The sequence below is a fragment of the Phyllostomus hastatus genome, unplaced genomic scaffold (genome assembly GCF_019186645.2).
Source record: "Phyllostomus hastatus isolate PE091 unplaced genomic scaffold, TTU_PhHast_1.1 phas_scaffold_129, whole genome shotgun sequence".
Classification (NCBI taxonomy): domain Eukaryota; kingdom Metazoa; phylum Chordata; class Mammalia; order Chiroptera; family Phyllostomidae; genus Phyllostomus; species Phyllostomus hastatus.
Window position 1 is genome coordinate 10,693,915 of NW_025334009.1, and position 27,484 is coordinate 10,721,398.

The 27,484-nt window shown below is 47.8% G+C and overlaps 1 protein-coding gene across 1 annotated transcript in view; it reads left to right on the top strand.

Moving 5' to 3' along the window:
• The window catches only part of SCN10A (sodium voltage-gated channel alpha subunit 10), an 80,144-nt gene extending 55,954 nt beyond the window's left edge, over positions 1–24,190 (top strand). The window contains exons 18-27 of the mRNA XM_045856829.1: positions 1,260–1,383; positions 2,361–2,515; positions 5,825–5,998; positions 9,945–10,067; positions 10,634–10,918; positions 11,628–11,681; positions 12,511–12,648; positions 14,673–14,777; positions 19,995–20,265; positions 22,983–24,190. Of these exons, the coding sequence (XP_045712785.1) occupies positions 1,260–1,383; positions 2,361–2,515; positions 5,825–5,998; positions 9,945–10,067; positions 10,634–10,918; positions 11,628–11,681; positions 12,511–12,648; positions 14,673–14,777; positions 19,995–20,265; positions 22,983–24,190 (2,637 nt within the window). The remainder of the gene's footprint in view (positions 1–1,259; positions 1,384–2,360; positions 2,516–5,824; positions 5,999–9,944; positions 10,068–10,633; positions 10,919–11,627; positions 11,682–12,510; positions 12,649–14,672; positions 14,778–19,994; positions 20,266–22,982) is intronic.
• Positions 24,191–27,484: the final 3,294 nt, after the last annotated feature.

Below are 27,484 nucleotides of genomic sequence, written 5' to 3' on the forward strand. Positions count from 1 at the left end.
TGCCCAGAAAGTGACAGCCGAGAGACAAGGAGACAAAAGACAAATGCACCGAGGAGGTTAGGGAAAGCCAGCAGATAAAAGTCAGAGTCGCTCGCTCGTGGGTGAAGCTGTCCTCCCGCTGACTCCCCACCTCCACCCTCTTTTGTCCACACGGGTTTCTCCAGCCACACACACATTCTGGGGCTCTGGAGAGGCCGGCTGTGCTGAGCCGTCCCCTGACAGCCGCCTCACCCAGACAGAGCAGGAAGAGGAATCAGGGTTTAGGAATGTCTTGCTAGAGGCGCACATACACTTGGTGGTTTCCGCACAACTCTTGGAAGAAACCAAGCTCCAGGGGAAAGAGGTATCTGTAAAGATTTGGCGTCTTGAATACCACCGTATTAAAAATCAGGAATTTCACTCGACACCTAGCCGCTGAGTGCTGACACTGTGACAGGCCCTGGGCTCGACAAAGATAAGGAAGACATTGTTCATCCCCAAAGTTATCAAGTCCTTCAGCTCGAGGAATGTCAGCTACTGGCCGTGTGCCCCTGGGCGAGGCTGACCACAGCAGGGGAAGATAAGAGGGTGGGCTGACCTGGGATCTGGGGTCCCTGGAGGAACACGAGCCACTCGGTTCCAGCTGGGTGAGGGTTGCCACCTTCTTCTGCACATGGACATCCTATTTCCTACCAGGGCTGCTAAGGGCTCCCCTGGCTGATTTTCTCTGCTTGCCGCTTTCAGGACACAGCTGGTGGGCGTTGGTTTTGTATTGTTTTTGTTTTGTCCTCAACTCTAGCCAGGCAGGGAGGAGCCTGACAGTGACAGATGGGGGCACACCCCACCATTTGGGTCCATTAGCCGAGCTATCGGGTTTACTAACAGGAGAGCAGCTTCAGCTCCTAATTGAATTCACCGAGAGACATTACGGGGCTGGAGCTGCCGGAGGGCCGCCGCGCCCCTACGGCATTGCTCCGTGGTTAAATATTCAAGCCCAGTGAACGCTCAGAGTCTTTATGGGTGTAATTACGGTGTCTCGGGCCATCGCCAGCACTCCATCAGGGGCCTGGAGGTTTAAAGCCTCGCATCGCTAACAGAAGGCATCACTGTCGGGGCCTCAGCTGGCGAGGTACCAAACACGCAAGGGACACCATGGTGGGTCCAGCCCTGAGGGGCGTCCCCTGCATCTCGGAGCTCTTGGCGGGGGAGGGACCCACAGGGCAGATTGCCCCGGGCCCCTCAGAGAGCTGAGTTCACGGCCCTAGACTTGTGCCCTGCAGGGAGCGGGTGACAGAAGTCCCTCAGAAGGCAGCACCGTGGACTTCCTGGACCCTGAGGAGATCCTGAAGAAGATCCCTGAGCTGGCAGATGACCTTGAGGAGCCAGATGACTGCTTCACCGAAGGTAAAGTGGGGGACACAGGCCTCCTCAGACTGACGTTAATGAGGGCCAGAATCCATCTCAACGGGCATCCGGGCGCCTCTGTGTTCCCGGCTGTGGCCTGGGGTCCGCAGGAGGCAGGGTCCCTTGCTGCCTCACTCCCAGGCTTGAAGGAGGGGCATGGGACACACCTGCCACAGCTTGCAGGCCCGGGGGCAGGGTCTGCATCTCAGGCCACGTCAGGCGGGGCCGAGGGGTGCGGTGCGCACCTCATCGCCCTGGAAAGCACCGCACTCAGTTATAAATCAGCCCTCTTAAGGATGAGAAGGGGAAAGGAGTCACTACCATAAATGCTCTTGGTTTGGGACATCAATAACCCAGAGGAGGGCCAATCCTTTGTGTAGCATTTGAAGACAGAGACGGCATCTTACGCTCTGTTTTCCTCAATGTCTAGAACAAAGAGGCACATCATGTTCTCAATAGATATTCGTGCAATAAATGAATACATATACTATGAAATTATGGCCTCAATAATAAAAACATTAACATTAAAAAAAGAAAACTCTTTCAGTTTCCAGCTCCATGTGACCATGGGCTAAGCTGCACCCATGTCCCACCCCAGCCAGGTGGTGGCCCCTCAGGTCAGCACAGGCTCAGGGCGTAGCCCCTCGGACCCCACTGGGCCCAGGCCACACGGCTCATCAGGCTTCGGGAGACAGGCAGCCATAAGCACAAGGACCACGGCATCATCTGTGAGAAGGAAGAAGGTCGGGGAGGAGATGAGAGTAGGCAAGACCGATGGTAGGGAGCAACACCAGAGGGCAGGACTGAGAGGTGCCTGTAAGGGACCCCACTTCTCTCATATCCGGGGAAAGAATTCTTTTCCAAAGAGGGTGGTGAGCGGGTTTCCCAGCAGACTGGTCTCCCTGCAGGGCTGGGATAAAAATACTCCTCCTTTCCCAGTGGGACGTCAGTCGCCATCAGCCACCTCTCCCCCACAGGCTGCATTCGCCGCTGTCCCTGGTGCAAAGTGAATACCGCCAAGTTCCCATGGGACGTGGGCTGGCAGGTGCGCAAGACCTGCTACCGCATCGTGGAGCACAGCTGGTTTGAGAGCTTCATCATCTTCATGATCCTGCTCAGCAGCGGGTCTCTGGTAAGGGAAGGCAGTGTCCCTGCCCCGGTGCCTCCAGATGGGTCTCCATGACCCAAGAGCCCTGGAGCTGGTGGGGTCCGTTGACTCCTGGGGTGCAGGTCTGCATCCTGTGGCTGGAAGGAGGTCTGTGGCCCAGCCCGTGGGCTCCTCTCAGCAGCAGGGCATGGCAGGTGCTTGAGGTGTCCGTGGCGTGACCTGCTACACCCGGCTGCAAGTATTCCAAGCAGTGAGTGTGTGCCTCCCACTTTAAAGTCGGGGACACTGACACTCAGAGGGCTTAAGGGACTTGTCCAAGGTTATGCAACTTGTCAGTAGCAAAACCTGACTTTGCCCTCATTTGATCCCAAAGCCGCTGACTTGCTACCTTCGGATGCCCGAACACACTGGCCTTTTCTGCAGGACGAGTACAAAGAAGATCATCCTTCCTTGTCTTGTCGAGCCACTTGTAAATATTACTCCTATGTGTTCAAAGCTCTTATCAAACTGTGATTGCCTGGGGAGCTTATTAAAGTGCAGGTCCTGATCCAGTAGATCTGGGCCGGGGCCTGAGAATCTGCATTTCCAGCAAGCTCCCAGGTGAGGCTGAGGCTGTGCTGGTCCACACTTCGAATAACCAAGCCTTGCAGGGAAAGAGACTCTGAGTTAGGAGATGTTTTCCAAGCCCTTAGCTGAGTCCCCGGCTTTGTAGGACGGGGAAGAATGCTTCTCTCTCTACCATGGCTTAACGTCACTGTACAATCTCAACTGATCTCCCCAAAGGACCAAGGTAGATGTCCACACAGGAAGGGACTCATCATCCCCAGTTGTCCGTATTTTAAGGATGAGAAAAATCACAGTCCAAAGACGTGAAGGGCCCTGCTCAGGGGCCCAGCTAGTGAGTTAAAGGGGGGACTAGAACCCCACTCTCCCGGCTCATAGCTCCAAGTGTTTTCACTTGTCTTGCTCCTCGTGTGGCATTCACCCCCCTGAAAACAGTCTGCTGACTGGGCACCCACTGAAATGCCAGGTTTCCCAGGAAGGGTGCCCAAACAGACTAGCGCCTGGCCTCAGCCTCAAGGAGGAGCCACGGCAGATGAGAAGGCGTGATCTGAAAGGTGGGAGGAAAATGACACCTGCGAGCAGACAGAGGAGTGCTTCCTGGAAGCAGGAAGTAGGGCTGGTCCACCGTCTTGGAAGAAGGTGTGGTAGGGTCTGGAGGTGCCCATTGTCCCAGCACAGGGCAGTGACTGTCCCCCTGGAGTAGCAGCCTCAGACCAGGGCTGGGTACAGAGGCTGCATTGCAGGCCAAGGGGATGCTGGGCAGTGCTTTTTCCACATCGACCCTCCGCTCCGTTCTGTCCTCCCTGGTGACAATAATAACCACATTTGCTGTTGCCTAGGTGCTTTTATCACCACCTCTTTGGCTCGTGTCTTTCCTACGCACCTTCTCTCCTGGTCTCTCTCCACTGTCCCTCACTCCTTCCCTCTCTCTGTTCTCTTCTCCACACGCCCCAGCTACCCCGGCTCCTCCCACCGAGCACAGAACGGCAGCTCCCCACTCACCTCCCCGGCTCCTTCCCCAAGGGACGGAACAGGCTGGCACCAAATTTAGTCTTCCTTATGCTTTTACTTTGAGTACTTTTGAAAAAATAATATGAGTTTTCATCTGACAAAGTAAAGTGCAAAAAAAAAAAAAAAACACGCACAACCCACTTGGAAATTATGGGAAAATGCAAAGAAAAAATATCACCCATTTTCCTATCACTGAAAGAGAATCTCACTTTGAAAACACTTGGTGCCCTTCCTTCCCATCTTTCTTAGGCATGTAATGCACACACATTTCAAAACTGAAACCACACTTATGCATCTTGTAATTTCTCAGCCAATATGCCCCTCCTGTCTCCCGGACTGGTGGCCAGGTTGTCCATGCCAGGAACGTGTCATTATTGACCTAAGTCATCTCTATGGTCACTTCTTTTTTTTTAAGATTTTATTTATTTTATTTTTTTCAGAGAGGGGAAGGGAGGGAGACAAGAGAGGGAGAGAAACATCAATGTGTGGTTGCCTCTTGAGCGCCCCCTACTGAGGACCTGGCCTGCAACCCAGGCATGTGCCCTGACTGGGAGTCAAACTGGCAACCCTTTGATTTGAGAGCTGGCACTCAGTCCATGGAGCCACACCAGCCAGGGCTCCATGATCACTTCTAATGAACACTGGAGAGTCTATGGAATTATGCATTTGAATTATGTCTTAGGTCTGGTTTAGAGGCAGAACCAGAAGCAGGGACTCTGGTGCAGTTTGTTGGGGGGCCTGCTGAGGGGGAGCTGGGAGAGAAGCAGGAGAGAACGGGGAAACAAGCTAGGAAAAGATGAGGGTTTCCATGAAGCCCAGTCTCATCCTGATCCCACAGGAGTTCCCAAGCACCAAAGGTGCCACAGAGGTGGCCCACTTGAGGCCTTTAAAATCTACAGTCAGTTACTGGCTTTGCGCTGCCCGCCACCTGTCCCCCTCCTCCCACCCAGGGGGCACATAACCTCGTAAGGGCGAGGCTATTTCCTTCAGCCAGGGACATCTCCAGGAAAGGAGGACATCCAGGAGCTATTAGCAGCCCACCTTCACAGCAGGTGAGGGATGGGCCCACTGGCCCCTTGAACTGGATCTGGGTGGGGCACCAGGACATAGAATGTCCTTAAGTCAGAATTACTAGGTTTCTACAACCTCGGAGACATGTTACCAAGTTGGCTTTCCAAAAGACTGAACTGACTTTCCTTTCCCATGGGCCTTGGGGGAGAATAACCAGCCTCTTCCCCACAGCCACACACAACTGACCCTGGGGTTCCCTGTTCTTTTTTATCTCCCCCAAGCTGATCAAAGAAAAATGGCATCTCCTTTTCATTTATACTTCCTTGATTGCCAGTGAGGTACAACATTGTTTTTCAGAGGTTCATTGGCCATTCTTACTGTCATTTCAGTGAACTGCCTGCCATGAACACCCTTGGAAGCTTTTATTTTTAAATCACAGTAAGCATCCCTTTGGTTCACTTCCAAAATCCAATTGGAGAAGTTTTCCTTTCTCCCTTGCCTTCAGCTCCCCTGCAAAGGATGAGCAGGCCCACATGTCCCCGCTGGCTCAGGAAGGCCTGGTTTGTGTCTCCCAGTGTCCCCTCCACTACCCCACGGCCCCAGAGCAGAGAACTCAAAACAACACCAGCAAGCTGGTCACCAGAACCGTCCCAGGGCCTGAGGGCAGGCCCGACAGGGTCCTTCCCCACCACTGGACCCCAGTGCTATGGTTCCAGACAGCCTGCCATTCTGTTCCCTTCCTTCCAGATCTTCGAAGACTATTACCTTGACCAGAAGCCCACGGTGAAGGCTTTGCTGGAATATACCGACAGGGTGTTCACCTTTATCTTTGTGTTCGAGATGCTGCTCAAGTGGGTGGCCTATGGCTTCAAAAACTATTTCACCAATGCCTGGTGCTGGCTCGACTTCCTCATTGTGAATGTGAGTAGTTAGTGGGCACGCATGGGGTCTGGGGGCCTCGCTTCTGACAAATGGCTATTGTTGCCCAAGAAAGCTCGGGGCCCTGGTCCTCAAGGGCTATGCCCTGGAAAAGCCTTGAGCACATAGCAAGGGGTCTCAGGATATCCCTGCACCCCTGTGAATGGTAAGATCCAGGCAGTACATGGTTTGGGCACCATGGTGACCCTCGGGTGAGTCCTCTGTTCTTAGGCCTCCATCCAGAAAGACCACTTACCATCCTCTGTGTTTTACACTTAAAGCAAGATGGCACATGAGGCTCTCAAAGGTCTTGTGACCCCGCATGCATGCACAGGGCTCCGGACTTAGGGAGCTGAGGACAGCACAGCACAGAGAACCTATCCACCTGCTGGCTTGGTCCTCAGCCCTGGCTACGCTCTGGTAGCACCTGGGCATCTCTTAAAAATACAATGAACAAACACTACTATTCCCAGAGCTTCTAATCTCCCTGGTCCTAGGGTACAGGTGGGGTTAGGGCAGTGGGCATCAGGATTTTGTAAAAGTCTTGGATATGTCCAACGTGCAGCCAGTATTGAGAGCCACTGAGCTAACTAACCACTGGCTTCTCCTTAGTGGCACTAAACAAGAAAGAGGGTCCTTTTCAGATGAGCTAAAGCTCGTATGTCCAACTCACACTAACCTGTGGCCACTACCCCCACATGAGAGAATTTACCAAGTGACTCCTGCACATTAGACTTGTGTTTTCTCAAAGCTGTGAGAAAATCATCCTCCATAAAGTCTCCTAAGAGCCTTCCTACCCACTCAAAGCTAGGAGTGATCTCTCCCTTATCTTAACCACTACAATTCTCTATCTCTGTCCAGGCCTTTGCCCTCTTGGCTCTGCAAGATGGATGCCTGTGTTGTTTGTGCACTGGTGCATGGCTTAGGGGCCCTGCAGGCAGGGGGAGACACGTGTTGTGTTTGTCTCTGCCTCCCCTACTTCAACAGCCACCAGCACCAAGTTCTGCTCATCAGAGGTGTCAGGAAATGTGTCTGTATTTGGTGCTTGCCTCCTGAAGCTGGATAGGGTCCAGTACAGAACATTCTGTCCACCTCCCGTGTTGGCAGGTCCTCCATAGCAGGTCTGGGCACTCAGTTCTCTTCTTTCCTGATACCAGTGCGCTAGCAGCATCAGGCCACTCTACCACAGCGATTAGCTGTAAGGCCTGAAATCTGAGTCACAGGTGCTGATTTTGTGCATATGAAATAATTATTCATAGATGAATGGAAAATGTTTTAGGTTGGCTACCTAACCTTTAGGTTGCACAGTCACTCCAACCTAGGAGCACAGTCACTCCAACCTAAGAAGGTTCACTAGCTTCAGTCTTGATTGCTTTAAATGTGATCATCTGACCATCCATCCTTTCTTCTATACATCTCTCCTTCCATCTGTCCAACCATCATCCTTTCTGTTTTCTTCCTTCAAAACATCCACTCACATTGACTGCTTCCATTTATTCTCTCCACCAATTCTCTCCTTCCATCCACCCATTCTCAAAATTCTTTCTTCTTCCGCTCTGCCCATCCATTCCTCTTAACCTTCCTTCCATCCATCTACCCACTGGTCCTCAGTCCTTCTGTCTTCCTATCTTTTGATCCATCCTTCCAATTATTCAATCATGTAACCTTCATTTTACTCATTCATGCCCCTCCTATGCCAATATCCTTCTATCCATCCATTCTTCTATCTTTCTATTCTTCATTTAGCCAGCCCATCGATCCTTTTTTCCACCTATCTGTCGATTTATCCCTCATTCATCCATCCATTTATCCATCCATCCACCCATTAATGCATCCAGTCAACCTTCCTTCCATTCGCTAGTCTCTCTTATTTACCTATTCTGTCCAACTCTCCACCTTTCCATTCATCCATGAGTTATTTTATCCAGTCATTATCCTTCCTCCATCCATCCATCCCATCCATCTACTACTCCATATTATTTTTCTTCTTCTTTGCTTTCTTTCTTCCATCCTTCCTTTCAACTATCAATACTATTCATCTTTGCATCCTTTAATCCATTTTTCTATACAATCATCCTCAACTTTCCATCCAGCTATTCTTCCTTACTGCCATTCATCCCAACATGCTTCTATCTTTTCTTCAATTCATCAAACATTTATTTATAACTATTGAATATAGGATTGACTTAGAAATTGCTGTTGGATAGATAAAAGCCAATAAATTAAAAATCCCTGTCTCCAGGAGATTATGCTTCAATATTCTAGCAAATAAGACACACCGGGAGAAACAAACATATTATAAGGGGGTACATAGTGAGCACTGCTGGAAATAATTAGTATTTTATGGACACAGAGACATGAGCTTGCTTCCACCCAGGGCGGTGTGTGGTTAAGGAGTCTTTATTTAAGAGGTGGCATTAAGTAGAGGGCTTCAAATGGACAGGAACACTGAGATGCCAAGAGGACTGTGGGGGAGGTGATCTTAATTAAAAATGACCTGAGCAAAGGCACAGACACAGCTGCAGTTAGGGAACAATTTTATTTGGGTAGAAAATATGGGTGAAATATGATGGGAAAAGTGGGCTGTGGCTGTCATACCGGCTAAGGGGTATGGAGCTTATCCTAAGCACCAGTGCAGATTTGGAGTCAGAGAGAGACATGATCGTAATCAGATTTGCAGTAGAGAAAGGATGAGATGGGTACAATACTGGAGCCCAGAGACCAGAGAAGCTAAGTCGCCTGAGTGGTGGGAATGGAGCTGGGCTTGGGTAGATGGGCTCTGATGGAGAGGCCCCAGACCCAGCTGCAGATGGTGCACATGAGTCACCCTTCCTAGGGTGCTGAGCAAAATACTAAATAGGGCCCAGTGTGGAACTGGCCTCAGACCTCCCTGCCCTCTGTCAGCCATGCAGTTGGGTGCCACCTGCTGGTGTCTGGAGCTTCTCATGGATGGAGGAAGGGGTTCCTTTTCATGACAGTTCTTTATCCTGGTGGAATATGCCACCTGAGCACAGGCATCTTTTGAGGTACTAGAACTCAAGTATAAAACCCTCCTCTTCTGAAGTTCCAATGTACATCCCCACCTTGCTGCCCGGATTAGCTAAGCCTGAGTTCAGCCCACCAGTCATGGTAGAGCTGGGGTCTCCTAGCATTGGTTCGCAGTCGCTCAAGCCTACACATAGGGTATATCCCCAGCACCTTCAGAGTTTCTGGAAGGTGTCATTTTTCCATGTCATTTGGTGTACTTTGCAATCCTTTGAAAAACTAACAGACCAACAAAGACTCAGAACTCAGCCATTATGGCTCAGCTGTCTTTCAACACTGGATCTCATGGACACATGCCCATTCCTTTGACTGAAGAACATACCCATAGGGCGTTAGAGTTCTCTTAGTCTGACTCTCATTTTACAAAGGTGAAAGTTCAACCTGGATTAATAAGGCACTGACTCAAGATCAAAAAACAATCAGGGGTCAAGGGAGAACTAGATCCCACTCAGACCAGGACACTTTCCATCTTGCTTTTCTGAGCAAATATAATGGAACTAACCTTATATTTCCAAAATGAAATTTGACATAACCCTTATGAAGAGACATCACCATTCCAAATCTCTGAAAGTCAAAGTTTCAAGGATGTTTGGGCCCAATTGGTACCCCTAGAATGGGATGGGAAGGTGGATTCGATATTTTGGGAGCTTGGCCACCTACATACCATGGGCTGGCAATGTGGGAGACTGGGTTTTTCTTTTGCAGAGTTTCACGTGCGTGATGAATGGAGTCTTTAATAAAAGGAGAGGACCCTCTCCAGAACTCTCACTGGGATCCAGAATAACGTGGGAGTCAGGACAATGGCTTGGGTAGAGTAGGGTCGGGAGGGATTTCCTGCATCCTTCCACCAGGACCGCCCCTTTGGAGCCCTGGAGTGATGCTTTTGCTCTCTGCTTGCCCTCAGATCTCTCTGACAAGCCTCATAGCCAAGATCCTGAAGTATTCTGATATAGCACCCATCAAAGCCCTTCGGACCCTCCGCGCCCTGCGGCCGCTGCGGGCTCTATCTCGATTTGAAGGCATGCGGGTAAGACCTGTCTCCAAATTGCTCTGGTCTGTAACATTTGGTAGCCCTCCCCACTTTATGCCCTCCATACCCCTGACCCTGAGCTCTGATTCCTGGACTAGGAATCGAACTGGCAACCCTTTGGTTCACAGCCCACACTCAATCCTCTGAGCTATACCAGCCAGGGCAGATTGTCACTGATTCCTAACCAAAGCATTCTATACACCATGTCAGTGTCCTGTATTTAAGGAAAATAAAGTGAGTTGCTAGAAGTCTGTATGTGCTAGCACTATGTATACCCCATACACTTAAATGAGCATGTGTGTACTTATAAACTCACCCGCCTCCTCAGTCTCGAGGGAAGATCCTGAAAGTTGCCCTGAAGGAAGTTTAGAGAAGGTTTAAACCGACCTGCAGCCTTTCAGTGTCTCTCAGTCTTCTGAGTCCGCTTAATGCAGACCCACTTCTCTGGTTTCCAAAGGCCACTGGCTCATGCAGCAGCCTGAGTGAGTGTAGGAAGCAGTTGGATCCAGCCAAGAGGGGTGGAGCATTGGTGGGGTTCCAGGTCCTTTTGCATTTCCCCTCAGGTGGTGGTGGATGCCCTGGTGGGCGCCATCCCGTCCATCATGAACGTGCTGCTCGTCTGCCTCATCTTCTGGCTCATCTTCAGCATCATGGGCATGAACTTCTTTTCAGGGACATTTTGGAGGTGCATCAACACCACCAATGCAGGCTTTTCTCTTGCGTCTTCTACTGTTGTGAATAACGAATCTGACTGTACACTTCAAAACTACACTGGCAAGTTGTATTGGGTCAACACGAAGGTCAACTTTGATAATGTTGCAATGGGTTACCTCGCACTTCTACAGGTGGTGAGTCCTTTAGCTGCTCTGTAACATGGAGGGACTAGGGTCTTTCAGAAGATGCTATGTAGGGGGTAACATTCGGTCTAAGCATGAGGCCAGAGGGCCTTACCAATGAGTGTGATCTCCCAGTGGTATAATTTGACCAATGTGGGAAATAGACTAGAATAAAGGAATGAGCCTGCTATGGGATCATATCAGGTAATGAGATAAAATTCACTACTTGTACAAAATAAATACAGTAGAGCCACATGTTCAGTCTTCTGCAAATTACCCCTAGAGAGTAATAAATTATGTTCCAGGTTGTGGTGATACATAATGCTGGTGATGATGACAGTCAACTGCACTCATATCTTCCCTCCTTCCTTCTTTCCTTCCTTCCTTCCTTCCTTCCTTCCTTCTGCATCCCTTGCCTTAACCCACTTTTTCATTCAGTGCTCCATCCATTCAAGTGTTAATGTAATTGCTTATACATTTGTCACGCAGTTACCAGCGAGTCCCTGCATTCCACTATTTGTTCACAAATTCATCTGACACACAATCCCTGAGTAGCTATGGTGAGCCAAACATTGTGCTCTGCCCTGGGAGATACAGAGCCATGTCAGAACTGGCTCCAGGGGAGCCAATGCTCGAATAGAAAAACAAATAAGTAAATCAAAACAGAGCCCAGTGTAGATGGATGGACAGAGACTGAGTGACTTCTGCTCCTTGTTTCTAGGCAACCTTTAAAGGCTGGATGGACATCATGTATGCTGCCGTTGATGCCCGAGGGGTGAGTCTCAGACCACCGTGTCTACTGGCTTCCCTTCCGGGTGTCCTGCCCACATCAGTCCAATTGAATTGGAGTGAAGGTGGCCTTGGTACCACCCAGCAGCCTGGCACTGTCCCTCTCTGGAGCAGTGGCAAGCTGGCTCACTGTTAGCTATTTAAGCTGAGGATAGCCTGCTCTCCCCCCATGTACCTTCCTCAGGCTTCTGAAGCTCTTCTTCTGCTCTAAGAAAGTAATAGATAAAGAACTGTGGCTGAGGGCACTCCCTGGGCAGGGGTGGGGGCTAGAACAAAGGGATGAGATGGAATTTCAAGTGCTGTTATGGCAGCCAGGTGGAGGAGAATGATGAGACAAGACCCATGCCTTATCATTACCACTGTGGTTGACACTGCCCATGCCCTGCCATCTTCTTGGTCCACCTCTGAGTTCACTTGCTATCCTCTGAAACCTGGCTTTCTTCCATGCTTCAGAGCTGGCTCAGCAGCCCCTCCCTCAAGGGTGAGGGGTTTCATGTCCCCAAGGGCAACCCTCACAGATAAGTTTTGGGGGTCTCTGGATAAATACTCTAGTTTCCCTGTCCCTCGGAGGTCAAGTCCTGAGATGTGTTTTACACGGTTCCTTAGGCAGCCCCCTCAGGATGGAGTCCCAATTGCCCACAGTGATTACTTTTCTCCTGTTCCTGCTTACCCCTCCCCTTCCTTCACTCCTACTTCCAAGGATTGCCTCCCAAATAAACCACTTGCACCCAGGTCCTTGTCTCAAGGTTGGCTTTCGGGGTAAACAAAAACTAAGACACCCCCTCCTCCCTGTGCCCCACCTTGTCTGCTCACAGGTGACCTTGCAGCCCAAGTGGGAGAGCAGCAAGTACATGTACTTGTACTTCGTCGTCTTCATCATTTTTGGCGGCTTCTTCACACTCAATCTCTTCGTTGGGGTCATAATTGACAACTTTAATCAACAGAAAAAAAAGATAAGTGGGGTTCGGGTGTTTCTGTAGTGTCCCCTGGCCTCATAACTAAAACCAACACTAGTCACAGCCCTTCGTGACTGACCAGGAGGCCAGTTTTGACCTTTAATACCAACATCAACCTTTGCCCTCTGGTTTCAGTCCTCACCTGTTTGCTGTCGGGGCTGCTGTAGAAAGAGTTGCATTTCTCTGTGTCAGTATTGCCCTGCCAACCTTGCCTGGGATCCCCATCTTCTCTCCCAGAGTGCCATGATCCTCCTAGCTGGAACCAGCTGTGTTGGATGTGTCCCAGGTGACCCCTTGGGGAAATCGACAAGGAAAGAAAGGGCTCCAGCGCTGCCTCTGTCTGGAGTCCTGACGTCCAGAGCACTGAGTCAGGAGGCCTCAGGAAGGGCCAGAATGCCCGTGTTGGCAGAATCCCAACCTGCCTCCATGGGCACTGACTCTGGTGAATGGGAGCCCAATCCCAGACAACCTCTTGTGTTTTTATTAAACATATAAAAGTATTCATACTACTCTTTCATTTAATACCCTCCAGACCCCTGAGGTAGATAGGGCACCATTTAGATTTGTGCAAACCAAAGTCCAGAGAAAAATGGGGGTGGGTCCCGTGGAGAAATCATGGCACAGATCAGAGAGCACAGCATTGGTATTAACACCCTTCAAGCCTGGATCTGCTTTCCCAGCTCAACCACTTGCTGGATGGCTGACCCTGGTAATTTTTTAAACCTCTCTGAGCCTTGGTTTCCTCATCCTTTCCATGAGGTTAATGATACCTGTTTGCATGATTTTGGGGAGAGGTAAATAAAATTCTGTACAAAAAGCACCATGTTTAGGGCTGAGCGCACAATGGACACTAGAGGAAAAGTGTCGCTGTTACAATTTAGAATATATATCTAGTGGGGCAGGCATCCCACCTGCAGGAAGTCTTTGGCAGGGGTTCTGAGGATGAGAAGGGGCAAGACAGGGCTGTGGGAGCCCTAAAGGGACTCAGCAAGACAGCTGTGGAGCGCTGCTCAGTGTCCTCGGTGCCTCAGGAGCTTTGCAATCATCTGCACAGTGCTCTCTCCTTACAGCCTCGGAACCCAGCCCAGGCATGGAGATGGCCATGTCAGAGAATAGAGTGAGGTCAGCCAGCAGTCAAGCCGGGGCGAGAAACTCTATTATTTGCTGACTCTTTGTCCAGACATCTCAGTGTGGCCCCACCCAGGACACACCAATCCTCCCAGGAAGTCCTCTGTGTCTGTAAAGTTTCCAAGATCTCTTCCCAAAACCCACGGATCTCAGCCCGTTTCCCCAGCATTTGCAGGGACTAATGTACGCAAACATGCTCTTGAAATGGGAGGCTTTAAAATGATGTCAGGCCGTGAAAGGCAAGGAGTTAAAGGAAGGAGGTTTAAAAGAAAACTAATAGCCAATCCTAAGGCAGGCAGGAATCTTCAGTGGTGGGATTCCCAGCACTGCAACAGCACAGGGAGGTGCAGCTGGCAGGGCCTTCAGAGAACCAACCAAGGGTTCTCCAAGGACCCTGGGATAAGGCAGTAACTGGCCTCAACTCCTCCTCTCCAGGAAGGGGCTGGGGCGGGGGGGGGTCCCAGGGTCTTTGTTCCTGAAGGCCCTGAGGGAAGCCCTGGCCCCGGGCAGGGAGTATGATTCTAGAAACCAGTGGATTTGACTGGCATGAGCAGGCTGGATTCAAGGCTCAGGTTTGAACCAACCTGTACCTTCTCCTTGGGTCCTGTTCCCAAATGCTCCCCACCTTCATCCATGCAGGATCTCTGGGTTCCTGGAGACAAGAACCAGGCTTTGTTCCAGAGACCCAGGCAGTGAGTGGGTCAGGGCTGGGGCTCAGTCCCATCCTCTCTGCCCCTGGTTGTGGCACCTGGGCAGCACACAGCTTAACTTTGGTGTGCCTTTCTGCAGAAAGACAAGGAAATTGAGATGTCTTTCCCCTCCAGCATAACTTTGGTATCCCTGGGGGTTCCTGTTGGTTTAATAACAGTGTTGTGTGTTATCCTCTCCTGCACTTAGGGGGCCAGGACATCTTCATGACAGAGGAACAGAAGAAATACTACAACGCCATGAAGAAGCTGGGCTCCAAGAAGCCGCAGAAGCCTATCCCTCGGCCCCTGGTGAGCCCCAGAGCTCTCTAGCAGGGTGTGTCTGTGAATCTAACCTGATGGCCTATGTTTGTACTGAGTAGGGGCCTGGGCAGTGCCCTCTGTGGAGGAGGGGGTTTGGGTTGAGTTTAGGGATGAAGCTAATGAGGATTCCCAGGTCCTTGGAATGAGAAGTCTGAAAAAAGCAACTTACGGCGTGAACACATCTTCTGTAGTTATTCCAGATAGAACTACTTAGGGAAGTACAGTTTTAGGGTTCAAACACAGGACTGAGAGTAGACTAGGTTAAGTGATAGTAAGGGGGATTAGAGCCCAGAGATGAAACATTTGTGTGATTATGCGTTATAATCTATGTTGTAACGGATCTCTAGCCTTAGCCTAGATTTCAGCTGGACAGAGAGGAAATGGCCCAAACCCAACCCACCTTGGATCCTGGGCTGGTGAAGATCATGATCAGGGGCACAACAGAAACCAAAAATTATCCCACTCTAGCATTTAAAGGTTGACCAAAACGTAAAGCCGTACTCCACTTTGATTCCTTTATCTGCAAAGACCCTAAGAGACAGGCCCTTTCATCCTCCTGTCCAATGCATCATCTGAAGCATACACGAAATTTCTCATCTAAGTTCTTCTCAGGCGTCAGCCAGAAGATGCACCAGGCCCCTGGCTGGCCCCTGATGGAGGCTGAGGAACGGGTCTGGGAGTGGGGATGTTGCTGTGTTAGAATGTACAACTGAATCTCTTCAAAGATTTTCTGAGCCATCTACTCCAGTGAATAGAATTGGCACCTTGTCCCTTTATAAAACCTTTCTGTGGTGATGATGCAACATTTATGAAGAAAACTACAGGCACTGCCCATGGCATGATCCCAGTAGCCCTTCCCCACACAAGGGCAGAGCCTAAGGACCTTCAACAAAGAGTCAGGCCTTTCCCTAAATGAACTAGAAAGACATACATTAGGATGTCTAAATCAAGGCATGGGATTTGCGTAAGTTACTAAAATATGTATGAGCACAGAATCTTTAAAAACATTTATGGAGGAAAAGAGTGTGGTGACCTTTGACACACTTTGCTTGGAAACACTGCTCATAAATGTATTAGTGTTCTCTATTCTGATGAGAAGTGTTACAATGGGGAGTAATGGGATGTCCAGACCATTGCAGGGGCAGAGTTTCCTCCCAAATCCCCCCTAAGATCGCTATGACTGGGCTTGGATGAACCTGAGAGAAAGTGCTCAGAGCCCATTGAGTACCCCTGTCAACCAGGTCAGTGGACAGGAATGGGCTCAAAATTAGAATATATAGGTGAAAGGCTGAACCCAGCCAATCAAAGTTAAGGTAGGGCTGCGGGAGGAGAATCCTCAGACTGACTGAGAAACAAGCAACTGACCTTCAGTGGGGGCTGGACTGATGTTGGGTCCACATTTGACCCAGACACCAACAAGTTATATGCTAAGGACCACCCCTGGAAAAATCATGATGGTTTCTAGAACCTTCCCCTACAAATTACTCAGTTTCTCAATAACATCTCAGCCTCTCCCTTCTCATCAGCCAATCCCCCAGGCCACTCTAGCTTCCTCCTCTGAAGGAGGACGATTTCCCTGGGACAGGGTGGGCTGCATGCCAAAAAGGGACCGTGGAGAGAACACTATCCTTTTTTTTAAGATTTATTTATTTATTTTTAGAGAGGGAAGGGAGGGAGAAAGAGAGAGAGAGAGAAACATCAATGTGCGGTTGCTGGGGGCCATGGCCTGCAACCCAGGCATGTGCCCTGGCTGGGAATCGAACCTGTGATGCTTTGGTTTGCAGCCCGCACTCAGTCTGAGCTATGCCAGCCAGGGCGAGAACACTATCTTAACACAAAGGTAGGAACCTAATGCTGGGACTCCAGGTACTACAATAGGGTTGGAAGGTGATGGTTGGGCAGGAAGACTTGCAACAAAATTATCATTTTATTAAGCCACAACCAAGATCATCCAAGGTTGGCAGTAGGGGGAGGTTCTTCACATGGATAAGGGAAGTGAGACCATAGCCCAGCTGTGTTCCTGAGATTCACCACCCCTCAGGGTAGGGCAGGGAGTGGTGAGGGGAGAAGGGATCACTAATTAACTATCAATACTATACCAGGTTTAGTGTAGGAGCATGGCTCTCTCCTTAGTATTCTCACCCAAGAATGGCAAGTACTCTTTCCTTGGTTCCCCTCAGCATAACTGAGGCAAAGCTGGGACATTCAAATAAGACTTTGCAGGGTCTCAGCAGCAAGTGCATATGGCTGCCCTCCATCCAGGGGCCAGAGGCCTTGGCCCATCCCAGCTCCTGGCTGGCATCCATCTGGCAGGGAACATCTTTGTGTTCACCACCCAGTGGCACAAGCCTGGTCACCTGTCCTCCTCAAAGTCCAGAACCAGGAAAGAAACCCAAAGCAAAAGAGAAATTCCCTCTGGCATATAAGACCCACCTTCCCAGGTCTAGCTTCCTTGGCAACAGATGATTAGCACTAGAATGCTCACCTTCTTCCCATAGGAATCCCCACAAGTCCAGCTGGGCAGACACACAGAGCATTGGCACCACCGTTCCACCCCACAGCTGCACGGGTACAAGGTCATACATAGCATAGCCAACCTGGATGACATATGGACCTCCCACACACGCACATGCATGCCACCCACCATCTCTGGTGAAGCCCAGGTTCTAAACCTTATGCTTCAACCATAACAAAGATGAAGGTTTCCATGAGACTGAGAGATTTTATTCTATAACATTCTTTGCTAGGAAAACCACTAAAAGCAGGTTTCACATACTCCACTTTATAGGAAAATAATAGGCTCTATAATATCACACCATCAGTCACCTACTTCATCATCTCTGAGAGCACCGAGGGTTGCAAAGGTGTGATCCCTGCCCACAGACTAAGCCAAAAGCAGCCAGCAAGCTGCTGCATTCCCCAGCACCCGAATATCCAGAGCAAACTTGATGCCTGGAACTTAGCAATGTTCTCGCCTGTTCCATTTAATTAGAAGTTACGTGACCATGAATGGGCTCTGTGGGGTTTTTTTTCTTCGACATTTTCAGTGATGAAATGGGGGCTGTTGTTGGCTCAGCAATACCCCTCCCACTCCAGAAAAGATCTGAGCCAGCAGTGTGCTGGACCCAGGCCTACTTGGGTTTGATTCTTTGCTCTAACCCACTAGGGTAGCAACTCATCCCCACCCCGAAGAGGAAAGTAGGAAGCAGCCTCTGTCACAGCCCTTCTTGTTTCTGCTTGCTTTGCAGCTCCTGGGAGCTCCCCGGTGAGACTCCTAAGAGCTTCCTCTCTTCCTCCCTCACAGCCACTCATGCAGAGCCCTGCACATAGTACACATGTATTAAGTGCCTGTTGTGCAGAATCAAATTTAATGAAACCCTAATGAAGTGGCTTTATGATTTTATTGAAGGTGTGGGTAACAAAGATATCTTTTCTGTCATCCATTCATTCATCTATGTATGAACATCTGTCATGTGCCAGGTAATGTGCAGATACTGGAAATAGAGCAGTAAGTGAGAAAGACAAAGCTCCTGCCCTCACAGAGAATGTAGTCCAGTGACTCAGGAAAATAATCAGCCAAAACCACACACATAATAATTCACAGGCTTAAGAGGTTGCCAGGGGAGAAAGAATGGGGTGAAAAGCAAAGGGTACCTAGGACTAAGACTTGAGGAACTCTCACACCTAAAGGTTGAGTAAAGAAGGCTCAAGTAGAACATCCAGAAGGTCAAGAAATGAACCAGGAAAATAAGGCATGATGAAAAGCAAGAAAGGGTTGGTAAGCAATGCCAAAAAAGTGTCCTAGAGTTAGCATTACAGAGGTCACTGATGATTAGAAAGAACCATTTCAGTGGCAGGACAGGAATAAGAACTATGTTGGAGTGGATTGAGGAGTGAATGAGAAACATTGATTGCACACAACTCTTTCAAGAAATTTTGCTGTGAAAATGGAGAGAGAATACAGTGAGGTTCAGGGAGATTTTTCTTTAAATTAGAAAAAAACTAGGTCATTGGATATTTAGCTAAGGATCCAAGACATAATAGCCAAGAGTGGTCAAGTGTGGCCAAGAGCTTCACTCATCAGTAGTGAAGCAGAGGGACCAGGAGGTTGGTAAATGGCAGCAATTGTGACAAGGTGAAGGTGAACTAGCTAGATGACACGAGCTTTAAGGAGGAAGGACTTTACCAGACACAGGAGGAGCAAATGTCTAGAAGTGACAGTGGAGACAAGAAGGATCTCAGGTCTGCCTCCTAGCCCTGGAGTACATGGGGTGGGGAAAAAATTGGCAGCCACTGAACAAGAGGAGGTGTTTGCAGATCAAGGCAGGTGAGCTCCACAGGCCTCAGGAGAAGGGTTCAGGAGAAGGTCAGGGGTGGAGAATGGAATTCAGATCAAGCAGTCCCAGAACAGTATGATGTTAACAGCTCAGGGAACACTAGAGGGCCATAGTAGGAGCTTTTTTAAAAAAAAAAATCCAAGTATAGATGATCTCTTTGTTATCCAGGACATTCTGCCTCTTTCCAAGAATGCAAACAATCAAGACCTGACCCCATGCATTTGCTTAAACATCTGCACAGCCCCAGGAGTAAAGAGAACATTTGCAGGAATAAGTTGCACCATCACACTAACTTTACCTTTGAATCAATAATTTTGCAAGCAGTTCTTGAACTCTTGCTCTGTGCAAGGCACCAAAGGAACACAAAGTTAAATCAGATATGGCCTCTATATTAGGCTCATTGTCTAGTAGAGAAGAAGAGAAGCATACATGAAATGTTAGAACTGGAGACTGACTGTAAAGGATGTGGGAACACAAAGAAGGGGCAGAATGATGTGGTATAATATGATTAAGGAAAACTCTCTGGAGGAAGTAGGGCTTAAGATGGATCACTCAAGACTATTAGGATTTAGGTAGCCAAGAGACAGGCTGGAAGGGCATGGCAAATGGAGGGAAGAACATGGTCAAGGACAAAGTGCCTGGTGACTTTATGGGCCCAGGAGAGGCAATGAGGACTTGAATTGAAGCGATGAGGTAGAATTAACTAAGAATGAGATTTTGGACAGGGCCTGGCTTCTGTTTGGATGTGGAGTGTGAGGGAGACAAAAGAGGGAGACTTCAAAAACCCATCCATGGAGAACACAGCCTCTCCAGATGCCTGGTTTATCTTGGCCAAAAGGCCCTGACATATTATCTCTTGATTTTTCAGAACAAGTACCAGGGCTTCGTCTTTGACATCGTGACCAAACAAACTTTTGACATCATCATCATGGTCCTCATCTGCCTCAACATGATCACCATGATGGTGGAGACGGATGATCAGAGTGCAGAAAAGACAAAAGTCCTTAACAGAATCAACCAGTTCTTTGTGGCCGTCTTCACGGGCGAGTGTGTCATGAAGATGTTCGCCTTGAGGCAGTACTTCTTCACCAATGGCTGGAATGTGTTTGACTTCATTGTTGTCATCCTCTCCATTGGGAGTAAGTGGGTATCACATGTGGTGGGGAAGCCCAGCCTCTGCTTGGGGTTGTTTTAGCTGTAACCAAGGGGACAACCAACAAAATTTTGAAATACATTATATGTTAGAGGAGCCCAGTATTTGCTGCCTTCCAAGGGCAGAGGATTTAAAATGGCCCTGGGCCTCTCAGGCACATGGAGAGGTTCCATTGGCCTGCTCCATGCTCTGTCTTCAGGCACCTACTGCAACACAGCCATCACCAGAACTTTGGGGGCTGAGAGGGAACTATTGTTCCTACAGAGAGACGGAGTTTCCAGGGGGCCTTATTTTTATGATCTTCAAATCAGAGAGTGGGTGGTGTGATGTGAAGTGAGTCATAAAATAGTTTTTGGAAAAGGAGGTGGGTTGCCAACTGAGTGAGGAAAGTCAAGGAGGAGATTGTTCAAAGGAGATTCTTAAGTCAAGGGTCTGGAATGAAATCTCTATATAACTCTCCACTTAAGGAATATGATGATAGAAAAGTCAAGGGATCAATGTGAAGAGATCAGTGCTATTATGGTCTAGTCTGGGTATTGTTGAATGACAGGCGCAGTATTGTGGGGCCAAAGGTGTTCAGAGAAAATGAATAGAATGAGAGGCTAAAGTGGAAAATGGAGCCACCATAATTGACTGCTTGCTGAGTTCTGAGCACTAGGCTGGGCTTTATGAATCTTCACAGTAGCCCTGTGAAAGGCATATTATTATCCTTATTTCATACATTGAACATTGAGCCTCAGAGATTAAGAAAGTTATGCAAAATTATACAGTTGGTAAAATGGTGGAGCTGAATTTAGACCAGGATAATGTCCTAATGAACTAGCAGTTTCTCACCAACAACCAAGAGACTATCCCTGGCCTTTGTGTGGTTGAGCCAAAGTGTGGCCCTATGAAGTCCAAATCCCAGCACACGAACTTTGTATTGCATTATAAAATCATTCTGACCTATTATACTATGACCTGTTTACTTTTTGCGTGAGGGCATAGTTGTAGATTTAATTTTCCATTGATTTACCGTCAAAGGCTAATAGTATCTAAGTACAACTTGGCAGCACTTAACCAGTCTCCCTACCCTGGTGCTGAAATACAGCTCTGAGTTGTGTTTGGTTGTTTGAGGGGGAGGGGAGTTTAATGTATTTTTGTTTTTCATTTTGTTTTATTTTCTTGTTGCTACTAGGTTTTATGGGAGGTTTGTTTTATTTGTCTTCCAAAGTGACAGATTCTAAAGTCCATTTTGATTTTATATTAGAGAAGGCAGCTTGCTTATATGACTTCTCATATCAGCATTATAGAAATAAAATATACTTAAATACTCAATTCTGTAATGTGGGTGGATACTGTAATTACCAGTTCCTATGACCTGCATGGCAACACCAGTCACTGGGCAGAAATCACTCAGAGAGACAGCTAGAAAATAAGTGAAAGACAGATTTTACCTGTCAGTCCTTCTGCTCTCCCTCCCTCTTCCTGTCTTCCTCCCCACCAGCAAGACATGTATTAAGTATCTAAATGTTACAGGTATGAACACTCATTCTCCCTTAAAGTAGAGGTAGACCAGTTGGCTGGCAGAATCTTAGGAAATTATACAGATATATAATGTACCCCATGCTATGGGAAAATGTCCCAGTTAAAGTGGATTTTAGGAGAGGGGCTTTCATTAAGGCTTTATAATAAAAAATATATAATTATTTCCCAAGTCTCCTCCCATTTTCTTCCTCCTTCTAACATGTATTGTGACTACCCATGTTCATATGATGAAAGGCAAGTAGGAGAAGAGGGAACCCTGGCAAGGTGGGAGAACTTGCTACCACACACCTCACCATTTGTCCTAAGAGATTTTGAATCATGTCTTACCTAACGGCCTTGCATAATCTTTGGTAGTCCCAATAGGCCCCATGGGTCCCCAAAATCAGGCTTTACAAATCTTCAAGTTAGTTACCAGATAGGGAGACATCTTCATCTTTCCAGCCTTGTTCCTCGTTGGGGTGGGAGGCTGTAACTGACCCCCCATCTCCAGGCCCTAACAGGGAGTTCAAACTCAGCTGGAAAGGAAAGAAACAAATAAAAACCATTATGCAGACAGCTGGTCATTCAAAGCCATTCTGCTATAGCTGTCAGCAAGTTGCCAAACTCCTCAGGCCCCCTTATAATTAATTCCAGGCTCTGTACAATTATCCGCAGGACCATGTGCCAGAAACTTAGTCAGTCTTCTCAGTAGGAGATAGGGAGATGAATCACAGGGGGGTCCTGGCCTTCACAGAGAACAGGACCAGGGTAGAGGAAAAGGCATGACCCAAAGGCTAAATTTTCAGGGAACAGCAGAGTCTGTGTCATAAACAGAAACAGACAAAGGACTGTGTGCATGTGGAATATGGAGCAATCCCTTCCAACTGAACTATGCTGCAGAAGATAGGGTTTGACCATGGAGGTTGACTAAGAAAATATTCTGGGTAGAGGGAAAAACAAGAACATGGTGGGAAAGGTGAGACTTACTCGAGAGAGAGAGATTTATGCAATGAACACTTACTGAACCCCTACTCTATGCCACCCCCTGTGCCAGGCTCAGAGGGTTCAGAGTCCTTAAATACAGCTGCTCATGTGGAGGTTCATCTGGAGCCAAGATAAGGGAGTGTGATCACAGCCAACTCTGTCAGGGCTCATGGTTGGGAGTACTAATTAGATCATTTCCTCTCTCTTTGAAAGGCCTGGTGTTTTCTGCAATTCTTACGTCCCTTGAAAGTTACTTCTCCCCAACGCTCTTCCGAGTCATCCGCCTGGCCCGAATCGGCCGCATACTCAGGCTGATCCGAGCGGCCAAGGGGATCCGCACGCTGCTCTTTGCCCTCATGATGTCCCTGCCTGCCCTCTTCAACATCGGGCTGCTGCTCTTCCTCGTCATGTTCATCTACTCCATCTTCGGCATGGCCACCTTCCCCAATGTCAAGTGGGAAGCTGGCATCGACGATATGTTCAATTTCCAGACCTTCGCCAACAGCATGCTGTGCCTCTTCCAGATCACCACGTCGGCCGGCTGGGACGGTCTCCTCAGCCCCATCCTCAACACGGGGCCCCCCTACTGTGACCCCAATCTGCCCAACAGCAATGGCTCCCGGGGGAACTGTGGAAACCCAGCCGTGGGCATCATCTTCTTCACCACCTACATCATCATCTCCTTCCTCATCGTGGTCAACATGTACATAGCAGTGATTCTGGAGAACTTCAATGTGGCCACGGAGGAGAGCACGGAGCCCCTGAGCGAGGATGACTTTGACATGTTCTATGAGACTTGGGAGAAGTTTGACCCCGAGGCCACCCAGTTTATAACCTTTTCTGCCCTCTCAGACTTTGCAGACACACTCTCTGGCCCCTTGCGAATCCCAAAACCCAATCAGAATATATTAATCCGGATGGACCTGCCACTGGTCCCTGGAGATAAGATCCACTGTTTGGACATCCTTTTTGCCTTCACCAAGAATGTTCTGGGAGAATCTGGGGAGTTGGATTCTCTGAAGGCAAACATGGAGGAGAAGTTTATGGCAACTAATCTTTCAAAAGCATCTTATGAACCAATAGCCACCACCCTCCGGTGGAAGCAAGAAGACATTTCAGCCACTGTCATTCAAAAGGCCTATCGTAGCTATGTGCTGCATCGCTCCTGGACAATTTCCAAACCCCCAGGCGTGCCCAGGGCTGAGGAGGAGGCTGTGTCACTCACAGATGATGCATTCATGGAAAATGAGAAGTGTGTGTTTCCAGACAAATCTGAAACTGCATCTGCCACATCTTTCCCACCATCCTATGACAGTGTCACTAGAGGCCTCAGTGATCAAGTCAACATGAGCACATCTAGCTCAATACAAAATGAAGGTGAAGCTACCAGTAAGGAAGCCACTACCGCTGCACCCAAGTGAGGATACTCCAGCATGGACACGCCCAGTTCTGATGTGTCCTGCTGCTCTGTGATAACTCTTTCCAACTACAAGTGGCACCCAGCTTCCACCTCACCAATGCATGTCACCGAACACAATGTGAGAGCTGGGCAAGGAAATGCAGTTGGTACCTGCCTTTGGAGAAGCTCCCATTCACTAACAAGAGTCAGAAGCCAGAAGTCACATCTTTACTGCAACTCTCCTTTTGAATTTTAATGTCAGACGATGGATTCCTTCACTTTCCAGAAATTATCTCTGGTCCTTTTATTCCAATCGTGACCAGAGCTTCCATCCATTGAGCAAACTTCTCAGGACCAGAACTTCCAAAGACCTACAGCAAGGATGTTGCTGAAGGTTCAAGGTAGTCCTCTGTGAAACACCACATAGAGACTGACAATGTTATTTAGGATTTTGCATGGCTGCATGTTGAGAACTGCAGACAACCGCTCCAGCCCAGGGTAACTCCTGTGCTCTATGTCATCAAAGTTCTTTGAGATAGCCATTAAAATAATTAATATTTTTAAAGGTATGTCAAGACCAATGTTATATCTTAAAGCATCATTTTTTAAAGTATGTGATGCTGATGTGTCATAAATCATTTCTTCACTTCCAGGGTTTCTGATATTTTGAAGTTTGAGCTTGAGGCTTGGGGGTGGGATAGGGGAGAAGGAGCACTGTCCTGAGAGTTTACTCTAATCCTGACTTCTCCACTGATTGACTGCCCAGCTGGCCTGGGCCAACCTCTCTCACCTCTGAACTTTAATTTCCCCACTTGTAAAATTGGTGGGAGTGAGGACAGAAGGGACACTCTCTCTGGTCCCTTGCATTTCATGTTGTAGAATGCAGAGGTGCCTGTCAGTTTAGAGGAGGAAAACACTCTTCTGAAGCTGGCAGTTTTGGGATATATTTTAGAGCCTGTTCCACCAAATCTCACAGATAGACTTTAAGGAGGAAGGTTTTCATGTTCTACTTGGGCAAGGACTTCATAATTAGTATAATCAAAAGAAAAGAGATATTCTGAGAATCTTAAGATGATCTGGCAGATAAAAGCTATGGCCAACATTTTCTTTAGTTCAACCTACAAATGTTATTAAGTACCTATCATATGACAGGCACTCATCTAAGCACAAGAGATATTGGGAATTAAGCCCCAAAAGAGTCATTGAATTTAGGCAGCAAATGGAGTAAAAGTTATCAGAGAGAATATTCAGGCCATAGGGACATGGCAGGTCTTAAGATGAAGGAGAGCAAGGATTTTGTATGACAACATTGAACATAAAGTGTCTTAGATCTTCTATTAATTCTTCTATTCTATTAATGCCCTGCAGTAATGACAAGGATCAAGTCAATTCATTGATATACATTTGATCACTTTGTACAATTTCCCATTTATACAATTACAAGACTAGAGCTGGTTCACCTCACATGGACCACCTTCCATCTGCTGATGCAACTTATATGGTCCACCTTACATTTGCAAAACTTGGAGAGTCTAACAATTGTGAAGTATGGGCAAAGGCAGAGCAACAGGAACTCCAATACACTGCTGGACTGCATGCATTGGCACAGCCACTTTGAAAAACAGTGTAACTTGACTAGAACTGTTGAAGACACATATTCCTATGACTCCAGTTTTCCACCTTTAGGTATGAAACCTAGAGAAATTCATACACACATGCTCTAGGAGACATGTACACGGTTTCTTATCAACATTGCTCATAATGAACCTAAATTAGAAACAACCTAATATCCATCAGCAGCAGGATAAATTCAATTATGATACATTCTTTAATGTAATTTTATGCAGTAATGAGAATGGATAGATGTAGCCTTATAGAAGTCTATAGATGATTCTTAGACACATAACATTGAGTGAAAGAATCCAGACACAAGACTATATATACTATATGATTTCATGAAGCTCAAAGACAGACAAAATTAAATATGTTGTTTAAGGATGCATAAAGAAAAGTAGGGAATGGTTACCATAAAAGTTGGGGAACAGGCTACCACTAAGGGAAAGCAGCATTTATGCCTGGGTCTTTGGCAATGTTCCGATTCCTCACCTTGGTGGTTCTCTTTATGAACGCTGTCTTCACAACTATGGGTTGAGCTAAACATATATATCTAATGTGCTTTTCTGTGTGTATGTCTCACAATTTAAAAAATTTAATGGCTTAGCTTAGATTCTCCTCCCTCTTCATAGAAGTAGTTACTATCTGCACTCTGACTTGTGGCATTTCTGTCTTGGACTTGGTTCCCTGAGCTGAGTTGGAAAAAGAGAAGTTCAACACAGAGTAACAGAAAAGGAAATTCTAGAGAAAGGAATAGCAACTGCAATAGACACAGAAGATGTGTGAGTGGGTGAAGAGCTTGAGGAAATTTAGCCAAATGATTTTGAAGCGAGTATGGCAGGGAGTGGGGAGTGAGTAGAATATGATCACAGTGGGGACAAAGTTTTGCATCTCTCTGAATTTTTGTGGATGGTATCACAGGTGATATTAAAATGTTGAACAACCTGCCTAGAACAGGGCACCAACCGGGACCGACTATATTGCTAAAGCAGGCTTCTGGAGGCCCCCTGGATGCACTAGGTACTAATGAAGTTGTTAGAATTTTCAGAAATCTAAAGGAAAGTCCCAAAGGAGGAACCAGGGCAGCTGAGTGGCATGGGGAACACTTGAGGTAGCAGCTATCTACAGTACAATTATAGATACAGTTCTATAATACAATTCAGTACAAAAAGATTTCAATACACTGGATATCAGCTCTGGTTGCTGGTGATAGAAATCCAACGCAAATTAGTGTATAGGAAAGAGAAAGGAGAGCATTTTCATCTACTGAACAGGAAGCCCAGAGATGCAGTTGGATTCAGGCACTCAAACGGTGTCATCGGGATACCATCTCTCCTCCTCTTGGCTCTGCTTCCTTCTGTGAGTTCTCAGACAGTCTCTCCCCATGTGGTGGCAAGATTACTCTGGAAGACCTTTCCATCTGCAACCTCTGAAGAAAAACTTGACTCTTCCCCAATAATTCTAGCAAAAACTCCCAGCGAGGCATATCACTGGCCCAGGTGATATCACATTCCCATATCACATTCCTTTCCCTAAGCAAACACTGTGTCCAGAACGTGCAGCACGTTGGCCATTTCCGGATCACATGCTCACCCTGGGAGCCAGGAGCAGAGAGCAGTCCCTAAATAAAAGAGTTTGGTATCATAAGAAGAAGGCATGGATGATGAATAGGCTAAACCAATAGCCACCCGCTCCATTCCAC